General features: G+C 28.8%; 2 protein-coding genes across 2 annotated transcripts in view; one reads left to right on the forward strand and one right to left on the reverse strand.

Annotated features, from left to right (window-relative positions):
* The window catches only part of LOC145331957 (uncharacterized), a 40,821-nt gene that overhangs the window by 9,366 nt on the left and 19,049 nt on the right, over window positions 1-12,406 (forward strand). The window lies entirely within an intron of this gene.
* LOC145331959 (uncharacterized) lies at window positions 544-11,943 on the reverse strand. The gene is made up of 13 exons (XM_080176831.1): window positions 11,793-11,943; window positions 9,059-9,159; window positions 8,478-8,532; window positions 4,754-4,852; window positions 4,374-4,416; window positions 3,764-3,849; window positions 3,555-3,612; window positions 2,753-3,206; window positions 2,548-2,619; window positions 2,020-2,132; window positions 1,367-1,459; window positions 1,159-1,245; window positions 544-901 (listed from the first exon to the last, which is right to left on the reverse strand). The coding sequence occupies exons 1-13, from the start codon at window positions 11,863-11,865 to the stop codon at window positions 859-861; spliced, it is 1,377 nt and encodes a 458-aa protein (XP_080032957.1). The 5' UTR covers window positions 11,866-11,943; the 3' UTR covers window positions 544-858.

Consider the following 12,406-nt stretch of genomic DNA (forward strand, 5'->3'; position numbering starts at 1 on the left):
GTGTGAGATAAGATTAACATAAAACATCTTGTTATTTTGATGTGACGAGTATTGATAATATATTGGACTCTAAATCTTAAAGATTAAGGAACATTAATTAAACAAGTTGGCTTTATAACTTGGGGAATTGCATAATTCTTGCTTCAGTTATACAAACAAGCAATATGTCTAATCTTCTCCACAAACAATTTTAATGAAAAGAAGTGGTAGGATTGTTCGTAATTTGGTTTGTAACCCTGTAATTTTAGATAGAAAAAATTCTTAAGATTCCATGCAAGATTAAGACATATTTATCACTCTGGTTTATAGACCTTTAAACATACATAAATCTAACTATCTACTCTAGTTTATATGATGAGAAATGAAAACCAGGCTCATCTTAACAATTTGTTGCTATTTTAAGAAAATAAAAATGATTCATGCATTTAATGTCTTGACGCTTACATGAAAGACATCTTTTCATTTTTTAGCTGTTTTGTCAATATTAGAGTGGTTATACTCTGTGTTTTTAACTGTCCATAAAATATATAAGATATAAAAAGCTTTATTATAAAATAATGTATTTCATATTATAAATGAGATTAAATATCAATGATAATAATAAAAAACAAATAATCCAAATAATATAGTTTGATAAACATAGCTTTACATACTTAGGAAAGACAAAATTTTGGTTTAATGAAAGATGGTAATCTTTTAATTAAAATAATTTTATAATTTTAAGGCTTTAAGTAGACATTTACAATAAGCCTTAACAATTGGGAACACTTTGTCGTATAACAATTTACAATTAAGAATCTATTTAAGTGAGAATCATGAATTCCTGTTAATTTGAGCATTTTCATTGAGATGATGCTGTTAATTTTTTGTTCTCAGTAACAGTGAGGGATTGTAATTTCTCCTGAAAGTAGATACCTATTTATTTAGATACTTTTTTGTGGTGCAAAACTTGATTAAGACAAAATTTTTCCAAATTAAAACTTTTGGTTTAGCAAAGTAACACAAATATTTTTTTGCAATTTTAAAATATTTCTCAAACCATTGTTATGAAAATTTATAATACCATTCACTATTTAATCATTATAATTTTTGACATGTAAAGGAACAAATTTGATGGTAACTTTGCCTTAGATAAATATGAATAATTTATGTTTTAACCTGTAATAACAAGCACAAGCAGATGGAATGTTGAAGTCATCTTCTTCAATCTCCCCAAAGTCATTTATGGTCAACAATCTGTGCCTTCTAGTGAATTAAAAACTACATAATGCTCTTTAAATTCAGTTAAAAATTTGAATTATTCAAATTTACGCATCTAATGGTATTGATATAATTTTCAAAAATATATGTGCTTTAAACTTTTAACCTGTAAACTTGTTTGCAGTTAGTTTGTGTTGTATCTTGTCCATCTGTTCCACTGTAAGTGCAGTGTGATGATTCTCCTTCAAAACCAAATCCTCTTAACATATTATTATAAACAAAAAAAATTCAGCGAAAAAGTTCAAAGAGATCCAAGTTGCACCTCTTAGAAGCAACTACCATACCAAATTTTTATGCTGTATCTTCTTTTTTAGTTTAATTTTTTTACTTTAAATTTTGGTTTCAATAAGTTTTACATTCGTCTTCCCCTTTTAAAGTCTTTAAAATACTAACAAGAATGATAATGTTCATAACAGACTAGGAGATCTCAAGGGCATTTGTTAAAATAAATAATAGAAACATACTGGATAAGAAAGTTCAAAACCTTCCCCACTTATTTTTACATTTTAAATATTAACAAGCAAAGAGAATTTATTTTTGATGCTCATTGATTAAGGAAATCTTTACACACAAAAAATCAGCTGTATATCTTAAATAGCAGCTCATTTCCCATATAGCATTACAGAATGACTGACATATAAAGTAAATTATAGATTAGCTTCAATACTACAAAATATAGTGCGAAGTAAAGATTTGAATTTCCTTAATTCCTCTAAAATTTAACACTAAATACCTATATATTTTGTATGATTTACTTACATGCTACATTCTTCTGTATCAATTGTTTGTGTATAGCCTTCAATATTAACTATGTACTTCCAAATGCCATTTAAGTTTCGGGCCTTTGTAGGTGCCATAATTCTAGTTATTCCCTGAAAAATATTAAACATACTACATAGTAAAATAATAACATAGCATTAAAATTGTTTTATCTAGTTTAGTTATGCTAATGCTTAAGGAAAAAGAATAAGATTTAAAATAACCCCCCCTTTTTCATTTTAAAATACTACATCCCCATTTGGTAAGAGGAAGCAGAAAAAAAGGCAATTTTCAATACAAAGCTCCTTGCAAAAAATCATAGCCTTCTATAATTTATTGTGTGGATAAAACAAAAAATGATCTCAAAAAGAAAACAGCCATCAAAAGTGAGTGTCATTTTACACTTCCTAGAAATGGGAGGATTTGTCTTTTATGGTAAAAAATTTGTTTACGAGTAGCTTAAATGTAATATTCTATTCTTTTCTCTATATGCTTATGTGACCCTTTTCTCTAAAAAATGTTTTTTACCTGACATAACTGAATTCCTTCATTAAATCCATTTCTTGTATTTATTACATTTGTAACAGCTAGGCAGGATGGCTAAAAAATCAATTTATTAACATTATAAATTACATAAAATTTTATTTAACAAAGTACTAGTCAGGTTTATAACAATCAAATTTTGATATGATTTAAGATTGGCATCTTTGGTTTTAAATGTTATTTATATTACCTTTAAATAAAGATCCCTTATTTTAGTTGATACCCTCTGAATTCTTTGTCTTACTACATCCTCAGGATAATCAGAATTATCATCACAAATAACCTTATTATTTGCACATTCTTTTGGCTGTAGCAATTGACATCCTCGATTGGATGTTCCAGGAAAGAATACAACAGTATTATCAGACTTTCCTCTCCTTTTGGGTCGAGATTTTTTGCAAAGTTGTATCTGTTTCTTTGGACTTAAAAGGTTTGCTATTCTTGGTGCACCTCTGCTTAAGGCATTTGTGTCACAAACAGGTGAAGTGATCTTAGGTTGTGGGTTGTCTGTTATATTTTTAAAAATCCTAAATCCAATAGGATTGTTATGATGGCATGTACAAGCAGAAGGAAGTTGAAACGAGTCCACCTTACTGATACCATTTTGATCCAATGCTAATAGCTGATAGTTTGCATACACCTGCCTAATGTAATTATAGTATTAATACAATCAGGGTTCTGTTATTTGTACATCCAACAAAAGTACAGTAGGTATATGCTTTTTCACCGGTGCAATTCAAAAAAGTATGGATGTAATTATGGCAAACTAAATTTTAGCTGTAAAAAAATGACAATAATACTGATGAATCTCTTGGCTGAAGTACATATTGTTTAAACTGTCAATAATACATCCATGAATATTTACAATACATATGCTTTATCTAAACACATGTCAAATACGTTTGTACATCCATAGAATTCTAATTTCAATTAACAAAAACCATCAATCAATAAGTTAAGTTAATTTGTTCAGTGATTGTTAAAACTCATACCTGCAAGATGTGGAACCTTGTGGCTTATCTTCATCTAAAAGACATTTCTGTCCTTCACCTGAATTGTAAAAGAAATCATGAAAAAGTGTTGATATTAATAATGTATTATAAAAAATTCTTATGATTTTTAAATGCAGAAATTTAATAGCTCTGATCCTAAAGTTTTTTCTTCAATTTGTAATTCTCAATTATAAAATGAATACACTTACCTATGCAAATTTCAATTTCAATAGCTTGAGTGAAATTCATGCTATTCAGAACAAACAAAAATTCGCCTTGCAGGTTCTTTGCCTTCCTTTAAAAGTTAACATTGTTATGTTAGACTTCATTAATTTTATCACTTCTCTTCCTCTTTAAAAAATACCAGTGGCTACGTCAACATGGGCCTTTAGCGGCATGCAAAATGTTTTCTTTTTATTCTTTGTGAAGATCAGCTGTTTAACAAAAAATATCTTAAAGGCCACTAGGTGGTACTAGTTAAATATTTTTGGGTATTTATCTTGGGAGGATGGTGGTACCCTTCCCCAAAATAGTTATGAATATTTTTAGGACCTATGAGAAGCTACATTGTAAATGAGTACCATATTTCAGTGCTTAGCAAGATCCTGTTACTCTATTAATAGGATAATTATGTATTTCAAGAAAATACCTAGAGCTCTCTAGGGGAACTTTATGGGGATTGACCCTAGCCCATTTTCAATTTTAGTTCTGAAAAGAAGAGTATCCTTCGATGCAGACTTTATTACAAGGATAAATATAAATTTCAAGTACATATCTAGGTAATTTTAAGAAGAGTATTGTAAAGAAATGTGAATTTACCTTGGAAAAATTGTTGACCTTCTAACATCACAAGCTCTGATCTCTAAAACAAATTATTAATATTGTCAATAATATTTATTATCTTCTATAATACAAAGTAGAATGTTGCTGTCCGTCTGTCTGTCTGTCCGTCCCTTAAGATCTCGGTAACCACTGAACCGATCGAATTCTACTCTTCAGGGTATCTGGTCCTATGGTGGTTTTGGGCTATTTTCAAAAACAAAAAAATCCCCCCAATTTTTTTTTTTTGCTGAAGATTTCCTTGGTCCTTTTACGAATTTCGCCACAAAAAAAAAAATTTATCACCTCTTGGGGCAAAGCCCCTAGAGGCTAGGGGCGAAGCCGCTAGTAATATGATAAAATTATAAATGTTTTTTTACCTTCTTCACCAAAAATTCTTTGAGAAAAACTTTCTTGAGTTACACTTTGGTAGAAATGTGAGAAACTTCCATATTCATTTGTAAAATCATCTGGGAAATCTAAATAGAAACAAATTATAAAACACTGTGGGCTAGAATTGAATCAAGACAAAAGTAAGTGCCGAGCCCTGGGACCTATGTATGGTGAAAATAGACATAAAACCATGATGATTCCAGGTAAAACCAAAATATTTCAGCGGGGTCTTTTTGTTTTATTTCAATTTTAAGTTCTGAAAAAAAAATGAAAAAAATATGAAAATCTTTAATAAAAAACAAACAAAAACTGTTTTTCAAAATTTTTTTTCACTGAAAGATACAAACAACTTATATACATACTATAAGCTTTAAAAAAATCAAAATTTTCAAATTTAGGACTGCCTTTCCAAGGTTAGAAGAAAAATCCTAACAACGAATTCTAACATATTTCTGATCAACATAGCAATAAAACGTCTTTTGCTAAATCTTTAACATCAAAATTAAATAGCACTTACTAAAGACTTTTTTTCATTTAAACTTATACTTTTTACATTATTTAACTTTTAAGATTGTGTTTTTTTTAAAGAAAGGTTGCGTGATTTTTTTTCTCATAATTAATTTATCTTAATATGCTGCATTATAAGTGACTGACATTGTAGGCTGTGATGGCTTAGAAAACTTAATACCAGTTTTGTTAGCCCAGGCCATCGGCCCCTCGGGGCCTACAAAACTAGTTTTAATCTTTTTATTTTTATTTTACTATCTGCTAAAAGCTGTCTATAATCCCATACAATAAATAACTATTAAACATACCAATTAAAGTGAAACAGGGATCTTAAGGGATAAGACAAAGGATGATAAATTGATTACTCCTTCTGTAGATTAATATTATTGGTTAAAAAGTTTGGACTTTGCATGTTTGAACCATCAAATCATTAATCAATTCATAAATTATCAAAAGGATGAGAAAATGTGTTTATAAAACTTTGGATATGATTTACAATTCTATGTCCAGTTCACTCCCTCCCTCCTTCGTTAAACATACACTTATATATAGACAGAAAGACATCCTGTTACTTTTTGTCTAGAGTTTTAGGATCTTTTGTTCTATCATACAAATTATTTAAATATCCTGTTTTGAAAAGCAGAATGCCGTTTTAAAATTTATTTTGTTAATTATAAGAGGGAGGGGACATTGGGATGTAAATCACACCAGTACCGTCGTTAGCTCAAAAAAATTGTGTACTTTTACTAAAATTAATGGAATGGTTTCAAACTAATATTTTACAAACATATAATCAAACAATAATTTTACATAAGAAATGGTTAGTTTCCTTGTCATAATTTGTGGAAATCTACATGTATCACTTTATTGTCCTTTGTCTTATCCCTTAAGATCCCTGAAAGAAAGAAACAAGGATGACAACATCAATAACATGGATGAGATGGGAATATGGACAAGCAGTTTTAAAAAGAATTTCTTTAAATCCTGAAACCTTTCTTGCGTATTTTATAATTTTAATATTTATAGACCTTGACTGATATACAAAGTAAATTGTTTAGGGAATCTTCACAAAAAATGCAGCCGTCTGTCTTGAATAGCTGCTATACAAATTAAATTTCCCCTGAAAACAGACAAAAACAAAACTATTCAAAAGTACCCATAGTTGTTAAGTCAAAGAATAAGAAATGTCTTTATAAAGTTTAGAGACTAGTTTATTAAACAGTCAATTGTCCTCTCTATTTCTGGGACACATTCCATATAAGTTTCATTTTAAAAAAACCTAGAATAAACAAAACAAAATATTTTTACTAAAATATAAGCCAACGAATAATCATTATTATATTATTATTATTATAGAACTTTTTAGACTAGTGTTATAAACAGTCCAAAGCCCCCTACCTCCAATGTATGATAAATAATTGATTTTATACATGATAAATACATGCAAATCGGCAAGAAGGGAGGAAAAATGTGACTGTTTATTTGTTTGTGTAGCCATTGTTTCTTAGTGTTTGGACCTAAGTAGTAATGAAGAAGGATGAAACACTTTTGTTTAGCCACTAGGGCTATTAAGCTCCACGCTCAAGTATATTATACCTTGACCCGCTGTCACAAGTGAGCTACTCTTTATTACCTCACCCTCGCCGAGTATGGCATGTGACTATAAATTATACTGGTACCAAAAGTTTTTATAGACACGTTATCTAATTAGTTAACTGGTCTTTTATTAAATCTTAATTGGATGGTTCAAACTAGCAGTGTCCACACAAAAGAAAACTTTTCCTATTTCTAAGAATCTTTACAGTTCTTATGTCCCCTTCTTCCCTGTTGTTTTGTTGTTTACAAATAAATTATACTGATAAATAAATTCTTCAATTTGTGAAATGGTAGATTTAATATGGATCAAGGGAACATTGGAATGTAAAATTTGCTGGTACCCAAAGTTCTTTATAAATATTTTCTCATTCATTGGTTCAAAAACTTTGGGAACTTTATTTTTCATCTTGATTGTTTGGTTTATACTATTAGTCTTGGTATGTTTTATTGATAATTTATGAATTGATTAATGATTTGATGGTTCAAACATGCAAAGTCCAAACTTTTTAACCAATAATATTAATCTACAGAAGGAGTAATCAATTTAACATCCTTTGTCTTATCCCTTAAGATCCCTGTTTCACTTTAATTGGTATGTTTAATAGTTATTTATTGTATGGGATTATAGACAGCTTTTAGCAGATAGTAAAATAAAAATAAAAAGATTAAAACTAGTTTTGTAGGCCCCGAGGGGCCGATGGCCTGGGCTAACAAAACTGGTATTGAGTTTTCTAAGCCATCACAGCCTACAATGTCAGTCACTTATAATGCAGCATATTAAGATAAATTAATTATGAGAAAAAAAATCACGCAACCTTTCTTTAAAAAAAACACAATCTTAAAAGTTAAATAATGTAAAAAGTATAAGTTTAAATGAAAAAAAGTCTTTAGTAAGTGCTATTTAATTTTGATGTTAAAGATTTAGCAAAAGACGTTTTATTGCTATGTTGATCAGAAATATGTTAGAATTCGTTGTTAGGATTTTTCTTCTAACCTTGGAAAGGCAGTCCTAAATTTGAAAATTTTGATTTTTTTAAAGCTTATAGTATGTATATAAGTTGTTTGTATCTTTTAGTGAAAAAAAATTTTGAAAAACAGTTTTTGTTTGTTTTTTATTAAAGATTTTCATATTTTTTTCATTTTTTTTTCAGAACTTAAAATTGAAATAAAACAAAAAGACCCCGCTGAAATATTTTGGTTTTACCTGGAATCATCATGGTTTTATGTCTATTTTCACCATACATAGGTCCCAGGGCTCGGCACTTACTTTTGTCTTGATTCAATTCTAGCCCACAGTGAAAACTTTGATAGCCTATTTATTTTTTGAATTTTAGTTAAATTAAGATTAAATATAAGAAAGGTAAACTTTAAAAAAGTATAATTTATATATCTCAAGACAATGTACACTCAAAATTATGATACACAAAAATGTAGATGAAATTATTTATAGAAATGTTGAAAGACTGATAGTTAGTATCAACTAATCAAGGTTTAAGAAATGTCCTCATAGTTTTTAAGCCAATGATTGAGAGGACCTATTTATAATAATAATATAATGTACAGTCTAAACCACCCCTCCCTCAAAATAATATATATGTAAGTTATAACCTTCTGCTACTTCACAGTACACTTGATTATTTGGACATGGTTGTTGTGGCTTAAACCTTTTTATATTTTAGTTTTTTTCTTAATTATTCTTGTATATGATTAATGGTAATAGTTTTGAATAAGGTTGTATACATATTCATATAGTCAAAAGTAGTAAAGTTTTTTTTCATTTTACATTTTGAATTTTAGAAAAATAATTTCATAAGTTTATGGGCTTTCTATTCTAATTTTCTGCCTGTATTTCCTAACCTACAAAATGTTATGCCGCCAATAAATCAATTATGAATCATTACCAAAATATTTTGTTATCAGCATTTGTAATATTGGGTAAAATGATTTACTAGAATAATAGTATGAAAATTATTAAATTGGTAGTTGCATGAAGTTGCATCATAGTCATCACAAATATAAGGTTTTTGAAGTCTTGATATTTTTTAGACTACCTGGTAGAAATTTTTTTTTTTTTTAAATGAATGTCCCATATATCCATTTTAAACTATTAAACAGAAAGAAATATGCAATTCACTAAATTCAAGTTTAAATGCACTTCCTGCAACTACCCCATTAAGAAAACTAAAATTCCTCGAAGTTTTTCTTGTTGGTCTCCTGTTTTGTTGGTTAGTTGGATTACTAGGTCTGGGAGCTGTTTGACCTCCAAAATTTACTTGGGCTGTTGCTCCACCTAAAAATAAAACTATAGTTTGGGCCTTTTATAGTTTAAGTTTAAAACTAGCACCTAAATCATTATTATAACAATAAATCAAACTCAAAGACATTCCCTTTACTTTATAACAAATATTCAATGCTTGGTTTAAAATAATGTACATATGTACATTACAATGACTTTTCAGTTTGAATTTGATTTTTATCTTGGTATGTTTAAAATGTTGCTCAAAAAAAGCTATTATGTAAGTGTATATAAGAGACAAAATGACTTATACTTAAAAAGAAAAAACACATTAGATTTTAGTAAAAAGTAATGAATTTAGAAAAAAATTTACCCCAAGAAATTTATTCTTATTTTAACTCTGCAGGATGATTCTACAGTATATTTTAATACCCCTTTCAAAAATGCTTTAAAAACAGTTTAAGATGAAATATTTGAGTATTAAAACTCTACTTTGATACAATTCTAACACCCCTTTGCATTTAGACTTAAGCCAATAGAGGCACTTGAGCTTTTATGCGTTTCAATAATAAAAAAAATTACAGTCAATCATTTCCCTCTCCTTCAAACGTCCATAATAGTGGCTTAGAACCTGCTTGTGACAAATTAAAAGAAATCTCAATAATTGCAGCCGTGTTAGAGATAAGACATTTGATTTTTTAAGGACAGAAAGAATGGATATATTATTTCTTGGATCTTACACCAGATTCTCTTTTACTTTGACAAAGTGAAATATGTAGCTGGCTAAAGTAACGATCCACCCCATCAACCCCCATCCCCTCCAAATTACAAAATAAATAACTGACCAATAATTAATGTCTACGTGAGCAAACTAGAATAACGACAATTTTTCCCCTGTCATAATATCCACATTCTATAATCATAATATAAAGTGTTGCAACTTGCTTATGAAATGCAACACCCAAAAAGTTGGTAGTTGCGTAAGCATTTGGAAAGCGCCGGTTCGTTTAATCTGGAAAAATATCTTCCTTGGGTCTCATTTTATCCAGGGATATAAGCATATATCATTTTACAAGGTAAAAAAAAAATTACAAAATTTGTTTATTATAAAAGTTCGTCTTATTTAATGTTGAAGATTGTATGTAAAAATATGAGGAATGTTTAATTCATTTCTTATTACCTATCTCTGTCTCCCTGACTAACACAGAGACAAGGATTATGGAATAGGACCCCCCCCCCCCCCCCCCTCCAACAAAATATTAACTTACAATTATCACTTGTCATTTTGTTAAGTAATGCTTCTAAAAACTTATATTTTAGTTACATAATAATGTCATATTGTTTGATTATTTATGTAGTATGGACTAAAATATTTTGGCTTTAGTTAAATCCTTGTTTTATTTATTGTTCAAGCAACATTTGTTTAATCATGCAAGTTCAATAAGAACAACGAAATAAAAAACTAGTAAATTTCACTTCAGTGATACCTAGTTAAAATTTGCTTCAACTATAATACAATATTTTGCAAATGAAAAAGTTACATATGTCTAGCTTAGTCTTTTACATAAACTATGAATTGAGATTGGTAGGTTGGTGAATTCTAACTTTTAGAAAAGGGGATTCTTTCAGACCTGCTTTTTACCCTTTTAAATACATATATGTTGTCAAGATAAGACGCAGTTTTTGAAGATTTGTTTTTAATATCCTATCTTGAGAGGCCCTTAAAGAAAGTAGACTTACATATCTTTTAAAAGAAAGAATAATAAATAATTTGATAGCAACTTAAACTTTGTAAATTTCAATGCAATATTTATGAAAGAAATCAATTAAAATTTTTTAATTGTAACTTTTGTTATATAAGAAACAAAAAGAATTGTTTCTACAATTTTAAAAGCGAAGCTTTCTATAATTCACTTTGTCTGTCTGTCTGTATGTCAGTAACACTAAGGGGAAATTTGATTTTCTCAGCTGCTATTAGATAGATGGTGATTTTTTTGTGAAGATTCCCTCACATTCCCATGAGAATCCAGTAAGTATTTACTTTTTTTCCTTTTTACCAAAAGCTCTTTAAATTTCCTTGTTCTTATTCCCTTCCATGATTTTTTTGTGCTTTGCTACTTTTGGATGTTGTCATCCTTTTTTTACATAACCACCACAAATCTTTCACTAAATATGAGATTTGAATCTGCATCTTTAACAAGTTCTGGACCGGCATTTCTTATGTAACTAGTTTTTTTTATGGCTGCTTTGCCATTTAAAAGCTCACATTTTCCTTAGCAACTACTTAGAAATAATTATACTAAAAATTTTTTAAATGTTTTTTTAAATTTTTATACATTACTTTTGATTTAAAATTTTAAGTACATTCATTATTTAAACATTCAAAAACCTTAAATTATGTTATGCAAAGAAGTTTTTGACAATTATTCTGTACAAAAATTCATAAAAAGGTCCCCAATGCCTATAGTGGTATAGTGTGTAAGAAAAGTAAATTATTTTTTTTCTGCTCTGTTTACTTATGAAATCGGCTCATATTGAAATTGGATTAAAAACTTTAGAATGAAAACAAAACCCAATTCAATCACAACAACAAAAATCACTTAATCCTAACTGAAGTCTAACATATTAAGCGCTTTTTTAAAGTAGTTGTATAAATCAGCGGATAACCATAAACAATTTGTGCACACCTAGTAAAACAGACAAATAAAGGGCGCTAGTTGCGAGTAGAGCAACAATTATTTGGTGTTGACGGGTTCCCATCTTGAAGGAAACTGATTTAACTGACAAGAATGAAGAAACTGAGTCACTATTGTATTTCTAGCCACGGTGATGCCAAAAAATGCGCCACTTATGTAAAATCACAGTACTCTTTATTCCTCCAAATATGATGTGACATTGCTTACAATGTATGTTTCCAAAAACTGGCGTCACTCTGCATAGTAAACAATTTTTTTTCACAGCTGAATTGTTTACTACCAGAAAGTACCCACTAAAATGAACAAAAAAATATTGGAGGGGAAGGGGAGGGGTGGACGGTAATTAAAATATCTTTTTTTAGTTATCCTTGTATTTTTGAGCTTTTAAAACATACAGAAAAAGCACATAACTGTTTAGATTATTGTTACATTGATATTTTGTTTCCATTTGTTTATTTTTAATTTCCTTAGCTGATAAACTGATGGACAAAGTGAATTATAAAATAGCAAATAAACATTAGGAAAAAACATATTATGATTTCTAATGAAAATGGAATTGCATATTTAAATGTAAAATTTGAAAAATTGAACTGAATTTCTAACAA

This window comes from Acartia tonsa, chromosome 11 (assembly GCF_053477335.1).
Source record: "Acartia tonsa isolate MP-2025a chromosome 11, ASM5347733v1, whole genome shotgun sequence".
In the NCBI taxonomy this organism is placed as follows: domain Eukaryota; kingdom Metazoa; phylum Arthropoda; class Copepoda; order Calanoida; family Acartiidae; genus Acartia; species Acartia tonsa.

Excerpts from the sequence above, each read along its gene's own strand:
- LOC145331959 (XM_080176831.1), bottom strand. The coding sequence starts at position 11,865 with ATGGGAACCCGTCAACACCAAATAATTGTTGCTCTACTCGCAACTAGC. Across the intron at positions 1,460-2,019 it reads GATACAGAAGAATGTAGCAT|AGGATTTGGTTTTGAAGGAG; the intron begins GTAAGTAAATCA and ends TAATATGTTAAG. Across the intron at positions 1,246-1,366 it reads AACTGCAAACAAGTTTACAG|AAGGCACAGATTGTTGACCA; the intron begins GTTAAAAGTTTA and ends TTAATTCACTAG.